The sequence below is a fragment of the Manis javanica genome, chromosome X (assembly GCF_040802235.1).
Source record: "Manis javanica isolate MJ-LG chromosome X, MJ_LKY, whole genome shotgun sequence".
Taxonomy (NCBI): Eukaryota; Metazoa; Chordata; class Mammalia; order Pholidota; family Manidae; genus Manis; species Manis javanica.
In genome coordinates this window covers 57,002,347-57,029,704 of record NC_133174.1, presented here as the reverse complement: position 1 = coordinate 57,029,704, position 27,358 = coordinate 57,002,347, and the positions used below count along the sequence as shown (strand labels likewise).

General features: G+C 36.4%; 1 protein-coding gene across 16 annotated transcripts in view; it reads right to left on the bottom strand.

The window, feature by feature from the left end:
• Nucleotides 1-27,358, bottom strand: part of EDA (ectodysplasin A) — a 629,675-nt gene that overhangs the window by 525,659 nt on the left and 76,658 nt on the right. The window contains exon 2 of one of the 16 annotated variants that reach the window (XM_073228164.1): nt 6,671-7,217. The exons of the other annotated variants lie outside the window; for them this stretch is intronic. Within the exon in view, the coding sequence (XP_073084265.1) occupies nt 7,176-7,217 (42 nt within the window). The 3' untranslated portion in view covers nt 6,671-7,175. Of the gene's footprint in view, nt 1-6,670; nt 7,218-27,358 lie in introns of those variants that run through there. 16 annotated transcript variants of the gene reach the window in all.

Here is a 27,358-nt window from a genome sequence, read left to right as displayed (position 1 = left end):
GACTTGATTGTTTATAGTTCATGATGCGTGATCAAAACCAAAAGTTTCTGTGATATGACTGCCCTTGCAGTGTTCACCATGTAAGAACTTATTCACTATGTAAGAACTTGTTCACCATGTAAGAACTTGTTCGTTATGCTTCAGAATATTGGAGACTGTTGAGAATTAGGCTTGAGGTTGATTAATGACTGTGCATTGAGTCCTCTATACAGAATTTTAGTGTTGTTAACAACCATTTGATCAATAAATATGAGAGATGCCCTCTCAAAAAAAAATACTCAATAAAATATTAGCAAACCAAATTCAAAAATATTTCAAAAGGATCAAACACCTTGACCAACTGGGATTCATCCCAGGGATGCAAGGATGGTACAACATTCGAAAATCCATCAACATCATCCACCACATAAACACAAAGAAACACAAAAACCACATGATCATCTCCATGAATGCTGAAAAACATTCGACAAAATTCAACATCCATTCATGATAAAAACTCTCAGCAAAATGAGTATGGACGGCAAGTACCTCAAAATAATAAAGGCCATATATGATAAACCCACAGCCAACATCATACTGAACAGCAAGAAGCTGAAAGCTTTTCCTCTGAGATCGGGAACCAGACAGGGATGCCCACTCTCCCCACTGTTATTTAACATAGTACTGGAGGTCCTAGCCACGGCAATTAGACAAAACAAAGAAATACAAGGAATCCAGATTGGTAAAGAAGAAGTGACTTCATGTCACTATTTGTAGATGACATGATATTGTACATAAAAAACCCTAAAGAATCCACTCCAAAACTACTAGAACTGATACTGCAATACCGCAAAGTTGCAGAATATAAAATTAACACACAGAAATCTGTGGCTTTCCTATACACTAACAATGAACCAATAGAAAGATGAATCAAGAAAACAATTCCATTCACAATTGCATCAAAAAGAATAAAATACCTAGGAATAAACCTAACCAAAGAAGTGAAAGACCTATACCCTGAAAACCATGAGACACTCTTAAGAGAAATTAAAGAGGACACTTACAAATGGAAACTCATCCCATGCCCTTGGCTAGGAAGAATTAATATAGTCAAAATGGCCATCCTGCCCAAAGCAGTATACAGATTCGAGGCAATCCCTAACAAATTACCAGCAACATTCTTCAACGAACTGGAACAAATAGTTCAAAAATTCATATGGAAACACCAAAGATCCCGAATAGCCAAAGCAATCCTGAGGCAGAAGAATAAAGTGGCGGGGATCTCACTCCCCAACTTCAAACTCTACTACAAAACCACAGTAATCAAGACAATTTGGTACTGGCACAAGAACAGAGCCACAGACCAGTGGAACAGATTAGGGACTCCAGACATTAACCCAAACATATATGGTCAATTAATATTCGATAAAGGAGCCATGGACATACAATGGGGAAATGACAGTCTCTTCAACTGATGGTGCTGACAAAACTGAAGAGATACATGTAAGAGAATGAAACTGGACCACTGTCTAACCCCACACAGAAAAGTAAATTCAAAATGGATCAAAGACCTGAATGTAAGTCATAAACCATAAAACTCTTAGAAAAAAACCATAGGAAAAAATCTCTTGGACATAAACATTAGCGACTCCCCGGGCAAGGAAAACAAAAGCAAAAATGAACAAGTGGGACTATATCAAGCTGAAAAGCTTCTGTAAAGCAAAGATCACCATCAATAGAACAAAAAGGTACCCTACAGTATGGGAGAATATATTTGTAAATGACAGATTCGATAAAGACTTGACATCGAAAATACATAATGAGCTCACGTTCTTCAACAAACAAAAAGCAAATAATCCAATTAAAAAATGGGCAAAGGAGCTGAACAGACAGTTCTCCAAAGAAGAAATTCAGATGGTCAACAGACATGTGAAAGGATGCTCCACATTGCTAGTTATCAGAGAAATGCAAATTAAAACCACAATGAGAAACCACCTCACACCAGTAAGCATGGCTACCATCCAACAGACAAACAACAACAAATGTTGGCGAAGTTGTGGAGAAAGGGGACCCCTCCTACACTGTTGGTGGCAATGTAAATTAGTTCAATCATGTGGAAAGCAGTATGGAGGTTCCTCAGAAAGCTCACAATAGGAGTACCATTTGACCCAGGAAATCTACTTCTAGGAATTTACCCAATGAATGCAGCACTCCAGTTTGAAAAAGACAGATGCACCCCTATGTTTATCACAGCACTATTTACAATAGCCAAGAAATGGAAGCAACCTAAGTGTCCATCAGTAGATGAATGGATAAAGAAGATTTGGTACATATACACAATGGTCTATTATTCAGCCATAAGCAGAAAACAGATCCTACCATTTGCAAGAACATGGATGGATCTAGAGGGTATTATGCTCAGTGAAATAAGCCAAGCAGAGAAAGACAAATACCAAATGATTTCACTCATCTGTGGAGTATAAAAACAAAGGAAGCAACAAAACAGCAGCAGAATCACAGAACCCAAGAATGGACTAACAGTTACCAAAGGGAAAGAGACTGGGGAGAATGGGAGGGTATGGAGGGATAAGGGCGGGGGAGAAGAAAGGGGGTATTATGATTAGCATGTATAATGTGGAGGGTAGGGGAAAGGGGTGGGCTGTGCAACACAGAGAAGACAAGTAGTGATTCTACAACATCTTACTATGCTGATGGACAGTGACTGTAATGGGGTTTGGGGGGGGACTTGGGGTAGGGGAGAGCCTAGTAAACTTAATGTTCTTCATGTAATTGTAGATTAATGATAACAAAATCAAAAAAATTGACAAATCTTTAATTAAGCTGATGAAGCAAAAATAAATACTGAAATTACTAAAATCAGGAATGAAAGAGCACACATTACCTTTGACAGTATATTGACTTTTTTTTTAACACTTGAAGATTTGTTATATTTCAATTGACTTTCTCCATGAAAGATAGTATTGTATAGTTGATTTGTATCCATTAATTTCCTCTTAGGTGAGTGGTGCATTCATCTTTTTTTTTATTTTGGTATCATTAATCTACAATTACATGAAGAACATTATGATTACTAGGCTCCCCCCTTCACCAAGTGCCCCCCACCATACTCCTTCACAGTCACTGTCCATCAGCGTAGTAAGATGCTGTAATATCAGTACTTGTCTTCTCTGTGTTGCACAGCCCTCCCTGTCCCCTCCCCACTATACATGCTAATCGTAATGCCCCCGTTCTTTCTCCCTGCCCTTGTCCCTCCCTTCACACCCATCCTCCCCAGTCCCTTTCTCTTTGGTAACTATTAGTCCATTCTTGGGTTCTTTGAATATGCTGCTGTTTTGTTCCTTCAGTTTTCCTTTGTTCTTATACTCCACATATGAGTGAAATCATTTGGCATTTGTCTTTCTCCACCTGGCTTATTTCACTGAGCTTAATATCCTCTAGCTCCATCCATGTTGTCGCAAATGGTAGGATCTGTTTTTTTCTTATGGCTGAGTAATATTCCATGGTGTATATGTACCACATCTTCTTTATCCATTCATCTACTGATGGACATTTAGGTTGCTTCCATATCTTGGCTATTGTAAATAGTGCAGCGACAAACATAGGGGTGCATCTGTCCTTTTCAAACTGGAGTACTGCATTCTTAGGGTAAATTCCTGGGTCAAATGGTATGGAGGTTTCTCAGAAAACTCAAAATAGAAATGTATTGACTTTTACAGATATAAAAAGGATTACAAAGGAATACCATGAACAAGTGTATGTATACAAATTAGATAACTTTGCTAAAATGGCCAGATCCCTGGAATGAAAAAGACTACCATAACTGAATGAAAAAGAAATTGAAAATATGAATAGAACTGTAACAAGTAAAGAAATTAAATTAGTAATCAAAAACAATGTACAAAGACAAGACTCAGTTTCACTGCTGAATTCTAATAAACATTTAAAGAACAATTGGCCCCTATCTTTTATAAATTTTTCCATGATACAGAAGAACAAGGAACACTTGCCTACTTATTCTATGAGGTCAGAATTACTCTATACCAAAACCAGACATAGATATCATTAGAAAGGAAAATTATAAACCAATAGCTGATGGATACATTATGCCCAAGTGGGATTCATCCCAGGAATGCAAGGTTTAACATTAGATAATCAATTAATGATATGCACCATATAAAAAGAATGAAGGGAAAAAACATGAATATTTCAAATGACATAAAGAACATGTTGAAAAGTTCAGTACTTTTTCATGATAAATACACTCAGCAAATTAGGGATGGAAAGAAACTTCCTAACTGGATATAGGGACCCTAAGGAAGACCCAGAGTGAAATTCATAGTAAATGGTGAAAACTTGAACAAGCCAAAGTTGTCTGCTCTCACCACTTTTATTCAATATTGTATTAGAAGTTATAGCTATGACATTGGTCAATAATAAATAAAAGGTGTCCAGATTGGAAAGGAAGAAGAAAACCTATCTCTACCTGTAGATGATCTGACAATATATAAAAATAATCCTAAGGAATACACACATAAACACACAAACACACATACACACACACAAACACACACAACTAGAGCTAATAAACTACCTAAATAATAATTTAAAAAATCAGTATAAAAACGTTGTGTATCTATAATTGTAAAGAACAACTGGAAGTGAAATTTTAAAAATCCCATTTACAATACCACCAAAAATAAAAACAATAATCTGATTAAAAAATGGGCAAAGGACCTAACAAATATTTTTCCAAGGAAGATGTACAAATCGCCAATAGGTACATGAAAAGGTGTTTGACATCACTAACCATCAGGAAATGCAAAGCCAAACCATAATGAGATCTCATATCAAACCAGTTAGAATGGCTGATATCAAAAAGACAAGACATAACAGGTGCTGATGGGGAAAAGGAACTCTGGTACACTACTGGTGGGAATGTTCATTAGTATAACCACTATAAAAAAATACATGGAGGTTCATCAAGAAATTAAAAATAGAACTACCCTATGACCCACCAATCCTGCTGTGAATATATCTCCAAAGGAAGTGAAATCACCATTTCAAGGAAATACCTGCATCCCCAGCTTATTCGTAGAAGTATTATTTACAATAGCCAAGACAGGGAAACAACCTAAATGTCCTTCAATGGATGAATGGATAAAGAAAATGACACACACATACACACACACAGAATATAATATTATTCAGCCACTAAAAGGAGGAAATCCTGCCTTTGTGACAACATGAATGAACCCAGAAGGAATTATGCTAAGAAAAATAAGTCAGACAGAGAATGACAAATACTGTATGGTTTCACTTATATGTGGAATCAAAAAAAACCTTAACTCATAGAAACAGAGAATAGATTGGTGGTTGCCAAGGGTGGGAGGAAGATGGGTGAAGGTGGTAAAGGGTATACACTTCCAGTTATGAGACAAATAAGTTCTGGGGTTCTAATGTACAGCACGATGACTAAAATTAATAATACTGTATTATATATTTGAGAGTGGATAAGAAAGTAGGTCTTAAATGTTCTCATCACACACACCAAAAAAACGGTACCTATGTGAAGTGATGGATATGTTAACTAACCTTTCTTTGGTAATCATTTTGAAAAACATATGTGTACATTTATATGTATATAATCTTGTACACCTTAAACTTATATAACATTACATGGTATCTCACAATAAGTCTGACAAAAATTTTTAAAAATTCTTAGGAATAAATTTGACAAAATAAGAGTAAAACTTATATACCAATAACTATAGAACATTATTGAAAGAATGTAAAGAAGACCTAAATAAATGGAATGGCATTCCATGGCCACAGACTGGAAGACTTAATACTGTTAAGGTGGCAATACTTCCCAAATTCATCTACAGATTCAACATAATCAAAATCAAAATCCCATCCAGAATCTTTGCAGAAATAGACAGGATGATTTTAAAACTCATATGGAAATTCAAGGAGCACAGAATAGCCAAAACAATCTTGAAAAGGAACAAAGTGAGAGGATACACACTTCCTGATTTCAAAACATACTATAAAGCTACACAATAATCAAGACAGAGTGGTACTGGCCTAAGCACAGACATATATAGATCAATGGATTAGAATTGAGAGTCCAGAAATAAACTTAACATTTACAATCAATTGATTTTTCACAAGGGTGACAGGACAATTCAATTCAATGGGGGAAATAACAGTCTTTAACAAAGAGTGCTAGGACAACTGCTCAACAATATGCAAAAGAATGAATTTGTGCCCTTTCTTTATATCACAGAGGTACATTAACTCAAAATGGATCACAAACTTCAAAGTATGAGCTAAAATTATAAAACCCTTAAAAGAAAGCTGGAGTAAATCCTTGTAAACTTGGATTAGGCAATAGTTTCTTAGAAATTACACCAAAAACAGCAAAAGAAAAAATATATAAATTGGACATTATCAAAATTAAAACCTTTCATCCTACAAAGGACACCATCAAGAACATGTAAAAAACAACCCACAGAATTGGAGACAATATTTACAGGTTATATATATATATAACTCAATTAATAAAAAACTCAATTAAATAAACTCAATTAAAAAAAACTCAGTTAAAAAAGAGGCAAAAGATTTGCATAGGTATTTCTCCAAAGGAGATATATAATTAGCCAATAAGCACATAAAAAAGATGCCCAATATCAGTCTTTAGGGAAATACAAATCAAAACCAAAATTGAAATATCATTTCACTCATTAGGATGGACATAATAAAAAAGACAGATAATAACAAGTGTTGGTGAGGATGTGGAAAAATTCTAACGCTCCTACATTCTTTTCAGGATTGTAAAATGGTGCAGTCACTTTGGAAAACAGTCTGGCAGCCCCTCAAAAAGTTAAACTTAGAGTTACCATATGACCCAGAAATTTCACTCCTGTGTATACACTCAAGAGAAAACAAACATCCACACAAAAACATGTACACATGTATTTATAGCAGCATTAGACATAATAGCCAAAAAGTAGAATCAACCAAATCCACTGATGAATGGATAAACAAAATGTAGAATCCATACAATGGAATATTCTTTAAACATAAAAAAAATAACAAAATGCTGATTCATGCTACAACATGGATAAACATTGAAAATACCATGCTGAATGAAAAAGAAAAAAAACCCACATATATTATATGATTCCATTTGTTTGAAATGTCCAGAGTAGTCCAATCTGAAACAGAAAATGAATTGATGGTTACTAGAGGTTGAAGGGAAGATTAGAGGGAAATGGGGAATGACTGGTTATGGATATTGAGCCTCTTTTTATGACTCTAAAATTAATTTTGATGATGGTTGCACAATTCTGTAAATTACTAAAAACTATTTAATTGTACACTTTAAATAGGTCAAGTGTATGGTATGTGAATTACATCTCAATAAAGCTGTTGTGAAAATAAAAGCAGTGGTGAGTAAAACTGTTGTCACCTTGGCATGGATTAAGGCAAGGCACCAATCTATACTAGTGGCCATTGTATTCTTTACTACAGTGCACTTGTGGGAAAAGAAATACCATTTCACATGAATGTTCCTGATGAAGAGTAGAAATTATAGTTACTGTTCATCAAAAATGGTATTTATTTTAACATACATTGGGTTTATTATTGTTATTTTTATGTCTGCATGTTTATTTTTATATCAGAATAAAGTTGATATACAATATTATATTAGTTTAAGATGTACAACACAGTGAATTAATAATTATATACATTACTGGATGCTTGCCACAGTAAGTGCAGTTACCCCCTGTTACCATACCAAGATATTATATTATTATTTGTTACATTCTGTATGTTGTACTTTCATTCCTATGACTAACTTATTTTACAATTTGAACTTTGTAACCTCATTATCCCCTTCACCTATTTCACCCATCACCTCCCACCCCCACCTACCTAAGGTAACCATCAATATGCACACCTATGTTCATTGCTGCATTATTTACAATAGCAAAGATATAGAAGCAACCCAAGTGCACACCAATAAATCAATGGATAAAGAAGATGTGGTACGTATACACAATGGAATATAACTTAGCCATAAAAAGAAGGAAATCTTGCCATTTGCAACAATATGAATGGACCTAGAGGATAATCATGCTAAGTGAAATGAATCAGAGAAAGACAAATACCATATTTCACTTACCTGTGGAATCTAAAACACAAAACAAAAAAGAAATAGACCCATAAATACTGACAACAGATTATTATTATAATAAAGACTATTTATAGAGATTACAGGAAATTTATAATACTGAATAACACTTCATTTATACAACATTACATCCTTCTGAACTGACTTCAGTTTGGTTGTATATCTGATAGAGGTTAGCTGACAACTCTTGATCTGCATTGGCAACAATTAAAAATCCTCTTCTGCCTTTCTCAAGAGGGCAAAATATACACACAAGGATTTGGGTGGGAAGCTAGAAACTTATTTATCTTATTCTTAAAAATAAAGTTCATTCTCAAATATGTTGCTTAAGGTCTTAATTTTAAAAATCTGTTTCACTATATCTTAAATTGTACAATATGTTGCAAGATCGCCTAAGATGTTAGTTCTTTATGTCATAGTTAATCCAGGTTTTGAAATGACTTATCCAAATTATCTAGGTCCTACATCTATTTATTCAAATATATTTGAATTCAAAAGATATTTGCTAACAGGCTCCGAGGGAGAATAAAAAATTAGTTGAATAATTTATTTCAAACATAAGAACTGTTTAGTTTTGCAGTACTTATTAAATTAAATTTTAGTTTTCTCCATTATTCAGAAACACATCAGTTGCAAATGGTTCCATTTCAGGAAGTTTTCTTGGTTCTCTCTCTCTCCCTCGGTAGTTACTGACAAGGCTTTTATAAAAATGCAAGTTTTCAGAGAAAAGTTCAAAAAGGAATAAATACTGCCAGAATACTAGTTGCTTTTGTGTTCTGGCTCCATATATAAATTAAATAAAACAAAACAAAGAGGTTTAAATTTGAAAACATTCCAAAATAAAGACTTCTTTCCTTCTTTACTCCCCAAGCTAAAAAGAAGTTCCTAGTTCTTATCAAATCTCATTCAAGCTCAGATTCTCTCAGCATTCTGATGGATAGAGATGTACAGTTATGCAGCATCTAATAAAATTCCAGGCTACAGTCACTGAATAAATGAACAATACTAAACAAATGGCATTCCTTATCAAATAAACACTAACATGACTGAGCATACAGCATTTAAATCAGTCAACATCTGTTCTATAATCATATTTCCTATGTTATAAATGTAGTGTGAATAAACAATTCATTTTTATGGATTCACTGCCTCATGGTGCCTCATCATTGTATTTCAATTCTAGTTAGAGGGACCTGAAAATGGAAGTACATATTGAATGCAGGAAAACCTTGATTATCCATACAGTCTCAGGAATGAGTTACCTAAGTTGTCAAGCTAGTTAAGTGCTTATTATTTTCTAAACAAACCATTTTTACTCTAATCTGTTGGATAGAAATCTAGTCACAATACTGAATGTTTATCTACATATGTAGAATATGGTGGATGATCACAATTTATCATTTTGTGATGAATTTGGATTATTATGAACATTAAGTACTGTACTGTTGTAACACACTGATGCCCTGAAGGCCAATTTAAGGAATAGAGGGCTGATTTAAGCAACAGAGGACTCACCCTGCTGTGAGTCCTTGGTCTGTTTTTTGTTTTTTATGTTTCTTTCCTTATAGTCAGCTATCCCTCCCTCCTACTATCTTCTAGGAGCTTTTCAAATATTTCTATATTGCTCTCTCCACTGCTGTTGGCTGGAAAATCTGATAATCATGATTCAAGCATAATGATGAGTAAATAAATCATGAGTGAGGATTTGAGGAGCTTACCCTATAAAGTACATGAGCTTAAGTGCATGGGTTTTGTGACACATACTTCATCTGCAGAAAGCCCTTTTTCTCCATTCTAGTTCTTAGGATAGGTTACTAGACCACTGAATTCCAGCTATATGCTATCATATTTGATAAACCCTCTCCTTTACTATTAGAATAATTCATGATATGGTATAAAATTCTTAGGCAATTAAAACAAGGTTTCATTAAGACAGATCTACTTCTTCTGCAACTGCACATAAAAAAGTACAATCTTTCTAAGCTTGAACATTTCGGACACATAAGAAATAAATTGCATAGAGATTTAATACTTTGGAAGCATGACTTAGAAATCTGAAAATTCATATAAAACTAAGCATATAAACAGGAGAAATTCAATTCATTTCAATCAGCAAATGTTTACTAAGCATCTACCATGCTCAAGGCATTATACTACATACCACAGGGGATACAAAAATGAGTAATACATATTCTGTGCTTTAAGAACTTAATATCTAGTAGGCAAGATAGGATACAAATGACTAAGATGAAAGGCAAAGAGAAATAAAGGATATAAGAAAAGCACAAATAAGATATTACTCAAGTTCAAACAACTGAGAGATTAAATTTTGTTTGGAGAGAAGGATGAGAAAATCAAAAAGCATTCTATGGAAAAAAAATGGCATTCATTGATGAGCATTATAGACTGGACAGGTTCTTAAAGGAAAGACTAGGAGGAAGAGGCATCAGTAGTAGACATTTCAGGCTGAGGAATCTACAAGCATTCATTCTATAAATATTTACTGAGTGTTTCTTATGTTTCAGACACTGTTGTAGTTAGTGGGGATAGAACAAAACAGACAAAAATCCCTGCCCTCACAGAGCTGATATTGTAATGCAGGGTGAAGGAGGGGAGAGGGAGAGAGAAAAGGATTGAGAGAAACAGTAACAGAAACAACAAAAAGTTAACATATTAGAGTACTTAAAATGTGTCCAGCACTGTTTACATACAAATTCCTTCCATCCTCAAAATATCTCTATGAAGTAGATTACTATTATCTCAGTTTTACAGAGAGAAAACTGAGGCACACAGGTTAAATAAATGGCCTAAAAGCACACAACGCAAAATGAAACCACATTTCAAACACAGGGTGTCCAAGTTATAAGACTATCCATTCTTAACCATTATGCTATACTGGAATACCTTGGAGATATTGCAGATGTGATTCCAGTTTATTCTACTGCAATAAACCAAACATCACAATAAAAAAGTCAAATGACTCTATAGCATCTTACTATGCTGATAGACAGTGACTGTTATGGAGTATGTGGTGGGGATTTGATAATAGGGGGGAATGTAGTAACCACAATGTTGCTCATGTGAAACTTGAGCATAAGACTGCATATTAATGATACCTTAATTTTAAAAAGTCAAATGAATTTTTTGGTTTCCCACTGCATATAAAAGTTATATTTATACTATACTTTATCTATTAAGTGTATAATAGCATCGTGTCTAAGAAGACAATGTACATACCTTTATTAAGATATATTTCATTGCTACCAAATGCTAACCTTCATCTGAGCTTTAAATGAGTCCCAGTCTTTTTGCAGGTAGAGGGTCTTGCCTCACTATTGGTATGGCTGCTGACTAATCAGGGTGTTGGTTGCTTAAGTTAGGGTGGCTATGGCAACTTATTTAAAATAAGACAACAGTGAAGTCTGCCACATCAATTGTCTCCTCCTTTCACGAATGATTTCTCTTTAGCATGCAATGCTGTTGCGTAGCATTTTACCCACAGTAGAACTGGTTTCAAAGTTGGAGTTAGTCCTCTCAAACCCTGCCATTGCTTTATCAGCTAAGTTTATGTAATACTCTGAATCCTCTGTTGTCATTTAACAGTCTTCACATCATCTTCACCGGGAGTAGATTCCATCTCAAGAAACCACTTTCTTTGCTCACCATAAGAAACACTCCTCATCTCTTCAAGTTTTATCATGAGATTGCAGCCATTTGGTCACATCTTCAGGCTCCACTTCTAATTCTAGTTCTCTTGCTGTCTCCACCACATCTCAGTTAGTGCCTCCACTGAAGTCTTGAACCCCTCGAAGTCACTCTTGAAGGCTGGAATCAATTCTTCCAAACTCCTGTTCATGTTGGCATTTTGGCCTCTTCCCGTGAATGTTCTTAATGGCATCCTTCTTTAAAGGAATCTTTTTTCTGGCTAGCAGGTCTCAACAGTGGGCTTCAACTATTCAGTAAACCATGTCGTCAACAGATGAGCTGTTATGCAGCCTGTGTTATTCCATTTATAGAGCACAGGCAGAGCAGATTTAGCATAATTATTAAGGGCCCTGGGATTTCAGAATGGCAGATGAGCCTTGGTTTCAACTTACTATCACTGGCTGCATTAGCCCCTAACAGGAGAGGCTGCCTGTCCTTGGAAGCTTTGAAGCCAGGCATTGACTTCTCCTCCCTAGCTATGAAAGTCCTAGATGGCTTCTTCTTCCAATAGAAGCTGTTTGGTCTGCATCGAAAATCAGTTTTCAGTGTACCTACCTTCATTAAATATCTTAGCTAGATTTTCTGGATAACTTGCTGCAGCTTCTACCTCAATACCTGCTGTTTCACCTTGCACTTTGATGTTATGGAGATGGCTTCTTTCCTTAAACCTCACGAACCAACCTCTACTAGCTTCAGAATTTTCTCCCGTAGCCTCCTTAACCTCTCTCAGCCTTCCTAGAATTGAAGAGAGTTAGGGCCTTGCTCTGCATCAGGCTTTGGCTTAAGAGAATGTTGTGGCTGGTTTGATCTTCTGTCCAGACCACTAAAACTTTCTCCATATCAGCAGTAAGTCTGCTTTGCTTTCTTACCATTTGTGTGTTCACAGGAGGAGCACTTTTCATTTCCTTCAAGAACTGTTGCATTCACAACTTGACTAACTGGTTGGCACAAAAGGCCTAGCCTTCAGCCTTTCTTTGCTTTCAACATACCTTATTCACTATGCTTAATCATTACTAGCTTTTGATTTAAAGTGAGAGGTGTGAAACTCTTCCTTTCACTTGAACACTTAGAAACCATTGTAGGGTTATTAATGGGACTAATTGTTGTGTCTCAGAAAATAGGGAGGCTCTGAGAAGGAAGAGAGATGGGAAAACAGCTGGTTGGTGAGGTAGTCAGAACACACATATGTACCAATTAAGTTCATGTCTTATATGTGCAGTTTTTGGTGCCTTGAAATAATTACAATAACAGCATCAAAGATCACTGATCATAGATCACCATAACAAAAAGAATAATAATGAAAAAATATTTGAAAGATTGTAAGAATTACTAAAACTTTACACAGGGACACAAAGTGAGCAAATGCTGTTGGAAACATATTGTTGATAGACTTGCTTGATGCAGGGTTGCCAGAAACCTTCAGTTTGTAAGAAACACAGTATCTGTGAAGTGTAATAATGTGCAATAAAATATATGCCTGCACCAAATAAACATGATCTGTAATATGTTAAATGTTGATTCAAACACAATATTCAAGGAGCACTAAGCCAATTTCTCTGTAACATATAAGTGAATAGTAGAGGATAGAGTTGAAAAAATAGGTTGGGTTGATAATTATGAAGGGGCCTTGAATACAAGACTGAGAACTCTGCCTGCTAAATTAAGGGCAATTGGAAGCCACTGACGATGATCACATGATTAGTGCCTCACTTTATGAAGGAAGAACTTGGAGTGAGGAGAGAGGCTAGGAAAGGAGATCAGATTTACTAATGAATATTTATGGAGAATGTTTATACTGCCCAGCTGAAAAGTAATTAAGGAAAGTAACATAACAACATGAATTATGGGAGTTCCAAGAATCAAGATATCACACATACATGCACATACACACACAAATAACTGAAAAACACATTCTCCCAGTTCAGACCAAAACCTTGAAGTTATCCTTGTCTCCTTTATCTCCTCTCACATTCCACATCCAATCAAAAGCAAATAGAGAATCCAACAATATTTTACCACTTTCACTACCACTATCCTGGTTCAAGACATCAACAACTCTTGCCTGGCTTAATGCAATAACCTCATTATTACTTTCTGCTTCAACCTTTGCCCTGCTACAGTCTAGTCTCAACCCAGCCGCCAGAGCTTTCATGCCAATAAAAAACTCAGAGCTGCTTGCTGTTTTGCTCAGAACCCTCTAATGGCTTCCCATTTCACTCATAGTAAAAAAGCTTAAGTCTTTATAATGGCCTCCAAAGCCCCACCTGATCTGGTCCTCTTCCCTCACCTCTCTGACCTCACCTCCTACTACCCTTCCTTTTACTCACACTGCTTCAGTCACAGTGCCACTTTGCTATTTCTGGAACCCCTATGATCTCTCCTGTATCAGGGTCTTTACACTTGTTACTCATTCTTCCTGGAATGCTTCACTTGTGCCCTTCCATATATGCCTGGCTCTCTCCTCACCTTCTTCAAATACCTGCATCAGTGTTGCCTTCTCAGTTAATTTTACTGGTGTATGCCATTTAAAACTGTGTGCACATACATACCCTGTCCAAATCTTCCCTACCCAACTTCCCTAATCTTTCTCCATATAACTTTTCATTATGACACCCTATATATTTTACTTACCTGCTTGTGTGTCTTCCTCCACAAGCATATCAACTCCATGATGGCCAGGATTTTTGTCTGCTTTATTCACTATTATATCTTTGATGACTTAAATAGTGCCTGGTACACAGTAGTTCTCAACTATTTTTGAATGAATGAATGAATTCAGGAAAAACAAAGTGAAAGAAACACAGGACATTGGGAAATTAGAATTTACATAACAGGGCAACTGATGGAATGGTTGGAGCAAGGAGGAAAAAAGATTAAAATGTCTCCATGGTATCCAGACTCCAGAAATAACAGTAGCATTGCATGAAAAAGAATGGTTAGGGGGAACTGATTGGAGAGGGAAAATTAATTCATTTGTAGACATAGTGAATATATGGTACGGCATGCTAGTGAGTAAGAAATGCAAGTCTGGAGATTAAGAGGTCAGAACTACAGACACAGGTTTTAGGGTTATTAATATAGAGATAATAGCGCTATAGTGAATAGGACAGAACCATGGGAAAGGTTACATTCAGGGGGTTCAAGGAAGAAAATCAGTCAGGGAGGTAGAAAGAGAACCAGAAGAATGCCATGTCATCAACCCAAGAGAGGAAAGAGTTTCAAGAAAGTAATGGTAAATTAGTATAAAATATTGCAAGAGAATTAAGAATGTTCTTGGAACAACCAGGTTGAACTGGCAATTAAGAAGCAACTGGTGACTTTTGAGAAAACATGTTTCATGGAAGTGGCAGGGGCAGAAGCCAAGTTGCAAAGCATTTAAGAAAGGTACAATCCTTTCAATAAGCTTAACAGAATAAAAACATTCACACCCTTTTGCTAGTAATCCCACTCCTTGGAATTTATCTTAAAAAATTGTTCAAAAAAAACAACAGTAGTAAACAAATCCATAAATGCAGGTAGGCATGCATTTCATTGCTGCCAGTAATACCAAAAAAATGTAAACTGTTTGAAATGTACAGCTGTAGGAAAATAGTAATTTGTGATATATTAAAACAATAAGGTACTTGTTAAATATTATAAAGAATATGGAAAAGAACAGGATATGCTTGATATGTTTAATAGAAAAAAATCAAAATATGAATTTAAAATATATGCCATTCATTCATGTGACATTTAATTATGATGCCCCTCCTAATGTAGAAGGCACATACTGGATATATAGTGGCAGGCAAAGCAGGCCTACTACCCTCATAAGAATTACAATCTTTGATTAAAACCATGAAAAACATATACATATATGCAAACAGGTAACACATACGCATCTACATATATGGAAAAGTACACCCTCAAATGACAAAAGCTGTATGTTATGATGGTAGGATTATTGCTCTTTTCTCTCCAATATACATCAAGAAAAATAGCTCTTTCCAATACATGTAGAGAAAGATAAGTATTTATAGAAATGAAAGGAAGAAGAGAGTGGAGAAAGCAGCCTGAGGGTAAGGCAGGGTTCAAGGAACCATTTTTTAGAAGAGGAAACCTGACAGTGTGCCAAGACAAAGGACATAGCAGAGGCAGAGATAGAAAATTCACACACATCTTTCTTGCTGCAACAGCGAATTTAACATATCCATTCTGAGAGCTCTTCAAATTCCTTGGAGAATGAACTTTGAATAGCCTAGAAGAGCTGTCCTAGAGCTGACATTTAAATGTGTCTCTTGTGAACACTAAGAAAGATCCCAACTTTTACTTAAAGAAAGCTTGATTCAGACAATAAATTTCATAGTAAAACTACTGAACATGGAGGAAATAGTTACTGAACATTATTAGCTCTCATGAATTGCCTCAAACTATAGAATGTATTAACCTCACTTTGCTTCTAAGTGATTTTTTAAATAAAGATTGGTTGGGTGTGGGGTCTATTTTTATTACCACTTAAAAGGTACATAATTTAATGAAAGTGTGGAACAGTACATCTAATAAACTGATGACTCAGTTCCTTAACCTCATCATCTTCAATAACCCTCTCCTTCCATTACCTGTCAGCCACCCACTCCCAACACCTTGGAACTTGTCATCATCACTCTTTACCACTCCCATCTCCAAGATCACTAATTCAAACATGCCGTTCTTTCACCACAACCTTCCAAGTTGCTGGTTCAACTACTCCCACTATCACTATTCTTCCAGCTCATCAAGATCTCCAGTTCACTGATGCTTCCTCCTCTGCCTTCTCCCTATTCATTAGAATTTTCTTCTCTTCCTTCTTTATTCAGCGTAGGGTCCATGGTGCATCACTGCAGTAACACTACTGCCAAAACTACAAATCTCTTGCCTCACTATGATATTGTTGATGAGGATGATGATGTTTTGTACCCATTTCACAAAGTCCAACCATTGATCATTCCTACTATCCACTTTCTCTGCACCAGTATCCAGTAGCCAATTATGAGGCTAAGTCACATGCCAGATGGCTTTCAGTACATAAAATCAAAATTACTACCTACAGCAGGTCCTTGAATACTACTTACCAATCTTGCCATATTTTTCTGGTCAATACACTCCTTATCACTATCTACCACAACTTTTTCAAATATTCTTCACTCTCCTCAAACCACCAGAGCACAATCCCCCCACTCTACCCCTTTTCAGAAAATGACCTTGCCTCTTACATCCTAGAAGAAACAGACCATTAGTTCCTTAAGGCTGGCACATAGCAGGTACTCAAATATATGATAAACGGTGGTGGGGGGAAGGATAGAAACATGGCATGATAATCTTAAAGCACTTCCTTTTCTCTAGGCATCAGTTTTCTCATTTTAAAAAAGAGGAAGTTGTATAACATTATCTAAGCGGCGCCCAACTCCAAATACTAAGTAGTAAGATTTAGGTTCACACATTAGGACCCATGAATGCAACCGGTCCAGAGAACAATCTTCTCAAAAGTGAACAAGTATTGGGTACAAAATACCATCTTATGCCTGGCTTCCTAATTGTGGGAGGTGTTAAAACTTATTGTTCAATAACTATATACTGAGTTCCTCTTATGTGTTAGGATTTACAGTGGAAAATAAAAGCTATATAAGACCTAGTCTTTGCCTTCATGGAGCTTTTAATCTACTAGGGGAAGAAAGGCTTGATATAAATATCTCTAGTAGGTGACATGTGCAGCTCCTTAAAAAAAAACTAGCAATTAATGGCTTAGCAATTCTTACTGCTTCCTAATCAATTGTAAAGAACTGATGGCTCTCAAAAAGCTGTCATGTTTGGAGAAATGATTTAAGAGCACGTGTTTCATACAAGCCCTAAGACTATTCAAAGCTACAGATAGGAGTGGGTGAGTAGAGAAATGTGGAGATAGTCCTGACTTATTAAAATGTTTTTCAAATTTCAAGACACTCTTTACTTTTTTAAAAGTTTTTCAATAGAAGCAAGCCTTGGAAACATTTATTAAATCTATTACCAGTACAAATTTTATGGTAAATGGAATCATTCTGAATGTATCAGCTTACTTAAAAAAGAAAAAGAGGAGAATGAAAAATAGGTACTCACATATCCATGCCTAGGGTTCTTAACTCAGCCATGCATTAGAATCACCTAAGGAATTTTTTATTCTTACTTTTTAATAAAGTATCATTGATACACAATTTTATCATGGCTTCAAATACACAACACAGTTCAACATTCACTCATACTATCAAGTCCTCACCTCCCCCATTGCAGTCAATCAATATAGTAAGATGTTATAGAGTCATTAATTGTATTCTCCGTGCTGTACTACCAGCACGGTGACTTACCTATATTGAGATTTCAAATTATAGTGCCCCATAATCCGTTTCTTCCTGAGCCCCCACCCTCCCAAAGCTCTCCCCTTTGGTAATCACTAGTCCCTTCTCAGTGTCTGAGTCTACTGCTATTTTGACCCTTCTGTTTACTTTGTTTTTGTACTCCACAAATGAGTGAAATCATTCCGTATTTGTCTTTCTCTGTCTGGCTTATTTCACTAAGTATAATACCCTCTAGATCCATCCATATTATTGGAAATGGTAGGATTTGTTTTCCTTTTATGGCTGAATAATATTTCATTGTATATATGTACCACCTCTTCTTTATGCATTCATCTATTGATGGACACTTAGATTGCTTCCATTTCTTGGCTATTGTAAATAGTGCTGTGATAAACACAGGAATGTATACATGTCTTTTTCAAACTGGGATCCTGCATTCTTAGGGTAAATTCCCAAGAGTGGAATTCCTGGCTAAAATGGTATTTCTATTTATACTTTTTTGAGGAACCTCCATATTGCTTTCCACAATGGTTGAACCAATTTACATTCCCACCAGCAGTGTAGGAGGGTTCCCCTTTCTCCACATCCTCACCAACATTTGTTGTTTCTTGCCGTTTGGATATTGGCCATCCCAACTGGTGTGAAGCGATATCTCACTGTGATTTTAACTTGCATTTCCCTGATGATTAACAATGTTGAGCATCTTTGCATGTGCCTGTTGGCCATTTCTATTTCTTCTTAGGAGAAGTGTCTGTTCAGGTCCTCCACCCAAGTTTTAATCGGATTATGTGTTGGGGTGTTGAGGTATATGAGTTCTTTATATATTTTGGATGTTAACCCTCTATTGGATAAGTCATTTATGAATATATTCACCTATACTGTAGGATGCCTTTTTGTTCTGCTGATGGTATCTTTTGCTGTACAGAAGGTTTTTAGTTTAATGTAGCTCCACATGTTCATTTACTTTGTTTCCCTTCCCTGAGGAGATGTGTCCAGGAAAAAGTTGCTCATGTTTATATTCAAGCGGTTTTTGCCTATTTTTTTAAAGAGTTTTATGGTTTCATGACTTACATTCAAGTCTTTGATCCATTTTGAGTTTACTTTGGTGTATTGAGTTAGACAATAATTCAGTTTCATTCTCTGACATGTAGCTGTCCAGTTTTGCCAACACCAGTTGTTGAAGAGGCTCTTTTCCCCACTGTATATTCATGGTTCCTTTATCATATATTAATTTACCATACATGTGCGGGTTTATATCAGGGCTCTCTATTCTGATCCATAGATCTGTGGGTCTGTTCTTGTGCCAGTACCAAACTGTTCTGATTACTGCAGCTTTGTAGTAGAGCTTGCAGTCAGGGAGCAAAATCCCCCCAGCCTTGCTCTTCTTTCTCAGGATGATTTTAGCTATTTGGGCTATTTTGTGGTTCCATATGAATTTTGAACTATTTGTTCTAGCTCATTGAAGAATGCCATTGGTATTTTGATAGGGATTGCACTGAATCTTTAGATTGCTTTAGGCAGGATGGCCATTCTGACAATATTAATTCTTCCTATCCTTGATGATGAGATAGATTTCCATTTATTAGTGTCTTCTTTAATTTCTTTCATGAGTGTCTTGTAGTTTTCAAAGTATAGGCCTTTCACTTCCTTGGTTAGGTTTATTCCTAGGTATTTTATTCTTTAGGTGCAATTGTAAAGGGAGTTGTTATTCCTGGTTTCTCTTTCTGCTAATTCGTTGTTAGTATATAGGAATGCAACAGATTTCTGTGTATTAATTTAATCCTGCAACTTTGCTGAATTCAGTTATTACTTCTAATAGTTTTTTGGTGGAGTCTTTAGGGTTTTCTATGTATAATATCATGTCATGCGCAAAGAATGACAGCTTAACTTCTTCCTTACCAATTTGGATGCCATTTATCTCTTTGTGTTGTCTGATTGCCATGGCTAGCACCTCCAGTACTGTTAAATAAAGGTGGTGAGAGTGGGCATCCTTGTCTTGTTCCTGATATTAGAGGAAAAGCTTTCATATTTTTGCTATTAAGTATGATGTTGGCTGTGGGTTTTTCATATATGGCCTTTATAATGTTGAAGTACGTATCCTGTATACCCATTTTGTTAAGAGTTTTGATTACAAATGGATGTCGAATTTTGTCAAATGCTTTTTCAGCATCTGTTGAGATGATCATGTGATTTTTGTCCTTTTTTGTTGATGTGATGTATGACATTGATTGATTTATGAATATTGTACCATCCTTGCATCCCTGGAGTAAATACTACTTGGTCATGATTAATGATCTTTTTTATGTATTTTTTATTTCAGTTTTCTAATTGTTGAGGATTTTGGCATCTATGTTCATCAGGGATACTGATCTATAATTTTATTTTTCTTTTTTTGATGTCTTTGTCTGGTTTGGGTATTATAATGAGTTTGGAAGTATTCCCTCTTCTACTTTTTGGAATACTTTAAGAAGGATGGGTATTAACTCTTCTTAAATGATTGATAAAATTCAGTTGTGAAGCCATCTGTGCCAGGGTTTTGTCTCTAGGTAGATTTTTAATGATCAGCTCAATTTCCTTGCTGCTGATTGGTCTGCTCAGATTTTTGTTTCTGTGTCCATCTTGGAAGGTTGTATTTTTCTAGAAAGTTGTCCATTTCTTCTAGGTTGTCCATCTTATTGGCATATAATTTTTCATAGTACTAATTATTCTTTGTATTTCTGTGGTGTCCATTGTGATTATTCATTTTTAATTTCAGATTCTGTTTATGTGAGTACACTTTCTTCTTCTTGATAAGTCTGGCTAGGAGTTTATCTGTTTTATTTTCTCAAAGAACCAGCTTCTGGTTTCATTGATTCTTTCTATTGTTTTATTCATCTCAATTTTATTTATTTCTGCTCTGATCTTTATTATTTCCCTCCTTCTACTAACTTTTGGGTTCATTTGTTCTTCTTTGCCTAGTTTCTTTAAATGTGAGTTTAGACTGTTTATATGGGATTATTCTTGTTTCTTGAGGTAAGCCTGTTTTACTATGTACTTTCCTCTTAGAACTGCTTTTGTTGCATCCCAGATGTTTTCGGCTGTTTAATTTTTGTTTTGTCTCCATGTATTGTTTGATTTTTGTTTTAATTTGTTCATTGATCCATTGATTATTTAAAAGCATGTTGTTTAGTATTCATGTGTTTGTAGGCTTTTTTGTTTTCTTGGTGTAATTTATTTCTAATTTCATACCATTGCAGTCTAGAAGCTGCTTAAATTTTTTTTAATTTATTGAGGCATTTTTTGTGGCCTAGTATGTGATCTATTCTGGAAAACGTTCCATGTACACTTGAGAAGAATGTGTATCCTGCTGCTTTTGGGTGGAGTGTTCTGTAGGTGTCTGTTAGGTCTATCGGTTCTAATGCATTGTTCAGTGCCTCTGTCTCCTTACTTATTTTCTATCTGGTTGATTTATTCATGTGAGTGGTATGTTAAAGTTTCCTAAAATGAATGTATTGCAGTCTATTTCCTCCATTAATTCTGTTAGTCTTTGTTTTACATATTTATGTGCTTCTATATAGGGTGCATAGATATTTACAATGGTTATATACTCTTGTTGGACTGACCCCTTTGTTATTATATAATGTCCTTCTTTGTTTCTTGTGACTTTGTTTTGAGATCTATTTTGTCTGATATAAGTACTGCTATTCTTGCTTTTCTCTCCCTATTATTTTCATGAAATATATTTCTACAAACCTTCACTTTTATTTAGTCTGTGTATGTCCTCTGAGATTCTTGCAGGCAGCATATAAATATGTCTTGTTTATGTCCATTCTGCCCCTCTATGTGTTTTGACTGGTGCATTCAGTACATTTACATTTAAGGTGATTATTGATAGGTATGTCCTTATTGCCACTGTAAGCTTTAGATTTGTGGTTACCAAAGGTTCAAGGATAGCTTCCTTACTATCTAATAATGTATCTTAAGTCACTGATTACTCTACTTCAAACACAATCTAAAGGTCCTTCTTTCCCCTTCTTCCTCTTCCTCCTCCACACTTTATATATTAAGTGTCATATTCTGCTATTTTTGTGTATCCCTTTGTTGATATTGTGAGTAGTTGATTTAATTTCATACTTGCTTCCTAATTAATTGGTCTACTGCCTTTACTGTGGGTTTATTTTCACTGGTGACAACTATTTATTCTTAGGAACATTTCCATCTACAGCAGGTGTTTTAGCATATCCTGTACGGCTGGCTCAGTGGTGATGAATTCCTTCCACTTTTGTTTATCTGAAAATTGTTTAATCCCTGCTTCAAATTGAAATTATATTCTTGCTGGGTAGAGTATTCTTGGTTGGAGGTCCTTCTGTTTCATTATATTAAATATTTTATGCCACTCCCTTCTGGCCTGTAAAGTTTCTGCTGAGAAGTCTGCTGATAGCCTGGTGGGGTTTCCTTTATAAGTAATCTTTTTTCTCTGCCTGCTTTCAACATTCTCTCCTTATCCTTGAGCTTTGTCATTTAATTATTATATGTCTTGGTCTTTGCCATTTAACATTATATGTCTTGGTATTGTCTTCCTAGGGTTCCTTTTGTTAGGGGCTCTCTGTACATCCATGACCTGAGTGTCTATTTCCTTCCCCAGTTTGAGGAAATTTTCAACAGTTATTTCCTCAAAGAGATTTTCTATCCCTTTGTCTCTCCTTCTGCTGATTCGTCTATTAGGTGAGTATTGTTCCATCTGGATTAGTCACACAGCTCTTTTATTATTCTTTCATTCCTAGAGATGCTTTCTTCTCTGTTTTTCAGCTTCATTGTTTATTTGCTCCCTAATTTCCAGATCATTTACAACTTCAACCTGTGAAAGCCTGCTATTAAATCCCTCCATTGTATTTTTCATTTCAGATACTGTATTCTTCAGCTGTGAGTTACTCTTTTGCAGGTCATCTATCTTTTTGTTGAGGTCCTCCCTGAGATCTTGAATATCTTTCTGTAGATCTGTGAGCATGTTTATGACTTTTAATTTGATGTCTTTATCAGGAAGATTGGTGATTTCAGTTTCACTCAGCCCTCTGTGTAGTGTTTTGTCTTGTAGTTTTGTTTGGGCCAAAATCCTCTGCCATTTTTTAAGTGTTTCCTATGGAATAATAGCTTTATGGAGGAGGCACCCTCTAGTTCCAAAAACTCAAGACAATTCGCTTTCATATACAGGAGCCCCAGCTGTTGGCATGCAGTGGGTGGGGCACTTTTCTGTCTGGCTTTTATTGATCTGATTTCAGGTGGGCTGTGTTGGCCACCACGTAATCATGTGCATTGGCAGAATACTCGGGGGTGCACCACTAGAGTTGCTGTGGGCAGAGCTGCCCTTCACCCAGCCTGCAGCAATCACAGTAGCCACAGGCGAGTGGAAGCAGGGCCTGCCAGGAAGCAGGAGCTCCTGGGGCTAGCTCCCACAGTACTTCTCTGGCTGGGCCAAAACAGGGCTGAGAAAGCTAGGAGTGTTTCCATCTGCCTTCCCTGCTGCAATGTCTGCCAGGTGAAGTTGGCTGACTGCAGGCCACATACTCAATGGGGCCAGTAGAGCATACCTGTTCTCCACAAGCAGCTGGAATCTCAGCCTTACCACATGTTCTGTCTGTCTTTGTTGTCCAACCCCATTAATCACTAGCATACCATGTTATGTGTGTTCATGTTCCTGGAGATCTCCAGGGCCAGGTGTTCAGTGGTCCTGGGCTTCTACTCCCTCTCTGCTCTGTTCCTCTTCCTCCCACCTGTGGGCTGGGGTGGAGAGAGGGCTTGGGTCCTGCTGAATCTTAGCTTTGCCACTTTACCCTTTTCTGAGAGGTCTCCTCTGCTTACCCAGATCTAGGCAGTCAGTTCTGAAGTCTTCAGGTCGTTTTGGGGTTTAGTTGTATTTGTCATATTTACATGTCATATATGTGATTTCGGGAGGTCTTTGCCTTGCCTTCTTACTCTATCATCTTTTTCCACCTAGGAAAATTTTTAAATACATATTCCTGCTTTGCCTCTGAGGCCTTCTCAGAGTCTCTGGGGTTCAGGCTTAGAAATCTGCATGTTTAAAACTGCTCAGGGGATTCTGATGCACTGCCATGTTTGAGAAACAAGGTTAGATCACTGAGATCAATTGCTACCCTCAGTCCCACAAGAATTTCTGTATTGCAGGATAGCACGAGAAATTATTGACTTTTTGCTAAAATTAGATTTCTTGAAGCTAAAAGGTTATTTTAAAATAACATTTACTATACAATTGAGTTGTATTTTAAGTGCTTTATGCACACCATATAATACATTGGTTTCCCTTGCATAATTATTGCATATAGTACATTTATATCCATTTTATAGGACTTGGAGTATAATTTTTAACTCTTTTAAATGATTAGAGATTTATAGTTCCTATATCTTTGCTTTTATGCCACATTGTTGATTATATCTATGATTTATTTGATGCTAAATCTTTGGTCAGGAACACAACCCCCAATTATAATGTTCCTGTTGGAAAATATGATACATTTTTTATGCTGTTTCCAGGAACATCAGTGGCGAAAAGTAGGGCCTGCCTGTACAAGTGTAGCTGAATTTTCATAAAAGGTATGTTCCTGAAAAGTGGTATAATCTGAACATCTATCGGTCTAGTCATTTCAACTCTATGAAGGACCCACTTGTCTACAGTAACCCTTTAGTAAAAAGGTATACTTTGAGAAAATTAAAGCTCATTCTTATTTGCTCTGAAATTTTCAATACATAGAGATATTAAAACAGGGAACATTAATATTTAATTAGAAGGTATTCTAGGCTATAGTGAAAATGGCATTTTTCGTAAATAGCAAATTACTGATCATATACCTTGGAGACCAAACAAGTAATCACTGAATCTCCAGTTCAAAGTTATCTTTTGTAGTCCTGTGCATTAATCTGGCAGAGAATGAAGATGGCAAGTCTGTTTCTTTATGCTCTGAGGTTGAAAAGAATCACGGTACAGACAAATGCTCACATAATATTCCTGTGAGTGTGTGAAAGTGGGGCAGGTATGAGGATCCTTTTTCAGAATGAGAAATGCAAGCACCAGTTGACCTGTGGACCTTAAATGGTGAGGACTTCTGAACTGCAGATATGTAAACTAAATTCTAGAACAAACTGAATAACCAAATCATTTGCTCTAAGGAATTCTGCTTAAACTAGCCATTTCCTACAACAGAAGAGGGAACTCTTAAGTTAGAAAAGACATGCAAATGTACTTTGTAAGCTCTTAAGAAGTATGCAAATATAGTATGCAAAGATCTCAGTTGAGAGTGAGGATGTGTTCACTGGTGTTGGGGGTTTGAGGAGAAAGTATGAAAAAAATCTAGAAAATGGAAGGAGGAAATGGACTGGGAAGGCAGCATTAAAGGTCTAACATGAGTTTTGTGGTCATGAATTTAAAGTAAGACCAGATAGTATGTCCATGTGTTTTTCTCCAGCCTCTTTCACTACATAGGTACAAGGTCCAAGTAGGCAGAAAGTTATCAAGATTGTGATTTTTGTCATATGAATAAAAATAAGTGATAGGAGGGAAGGGAATTAAGGGTATGTGCTGTAAGGGGCCTGAATTGGAATGGTGGCAGCAGAAATACAAGGGGTTAAGACTGAGAGATTCCCTGAATATGAGAGTGATAGGATTTAGCCAAGGTACATGAAAGACTCAGAAATGCCTCAACATAAGTTTTAGTTGGGCAATAGCATTTGAACACTTGCTGTGCAGAGTACTGCAGAGGTGGGATTTGTAGGTAAGGTGTAGTCCTAGATTTCTTCAAGTGGTGCTGAGCTACTGGATATGCTCAGACAAGGCATATATTTAGCAAACAGTGGCCTAGGGAAATTAGAAGAGGAAGGCAAAGATAATTTTGCCTAAATTGGCAATAGGTTTGATGGTGGGCAAGGAGGTCAGTGGACAATGGAGGAGTTTATCACCTAAGTGATGGTGAGGTGGAGGCATGGGCTCAATAATGAAGACTGGAATCATGGGGCAGGGAAACAAGTATTTATGATTAGGCTTGTAGCTCTCTCACTTCCCTTATCTTTTGTAGCATAATTTAAATTACAAAGCACAACAAATATTCTAATAATGTAAATGATGATAGAGAACCTTCTTAAAATAATCCCACATGTGGAATGAATTCAGAGACATGGGGAAAATATGTCATCAAAAAGCCTTCAAGTTTATCTAAAAGTGATCATTAAAGGCAAATATTGTCAAGCTAATGAGGAAATAGGGCAGAATAAAAGAAAGACAAAACTGGGGGGTCTGAAGCCTGGCTTCTAGTCCAAGTCAAATAATCTGAGTTTCAGTTTCATCATTTTTAAAAGAAGGCAATGACACCATCCCTTGGCTATCATAAGGTCTGTGGATCAGCATACAGGATTCCTGAAGGCAAGGCCATTTATTGTCTTGATTGTACTGTATTCTAGTTCTTAGACTGGTAAATAGCAGGAGATTATGAATATCTGTTAAGTATTGGAAAGTGCTTGTATATCTGAGAATACTACAAATACCAAGTATGGACATTTTTTTATAATTCATATGAAACAAAAGCTGTTTCTATGAGAATAGCAATATAAAATTCTCTAACATTTGGTATTCATCTTTAAAACCACTACATCTTATTTCTTTCTTATGAGATACTTATAGACTGGCAGTTGCTCAATGGAGCTCTAGGGGGAAACGTGTTCCCAAACCAGGGAGAATAAACTGGTGTGACCGAAATCAGTCAAGGGAAAGGCAGGTTGGGAAAAACCTTTTATTGCTCACAATGAGGGCTGGCTCCATCCCCTCTGGCCACCGCTCTCATTCCTTCCCTTTCTCCCTGGTCCCTGCTAGCAAAAATCTGCTTGGTTCTCTCCTTCTCTACCACCATGGCATGAGCCCACTTCCCCACCCACCCCTTCCAGGAGGAACTCCACAGGTGGGTCCCCAGTGACTGACAGGCACCAAACCAATTATGCAACAGAGGGGAGGAGAGAACGGACTCTCTCTCTACCCCTTGCCCTGGAGGCTGTGGTAAGCTGCAGCTGTATATGTAATGGGCAAAGGCCAGCCAGAGGATTCTGGAAAATCTGTGCTTTATTCCACAAC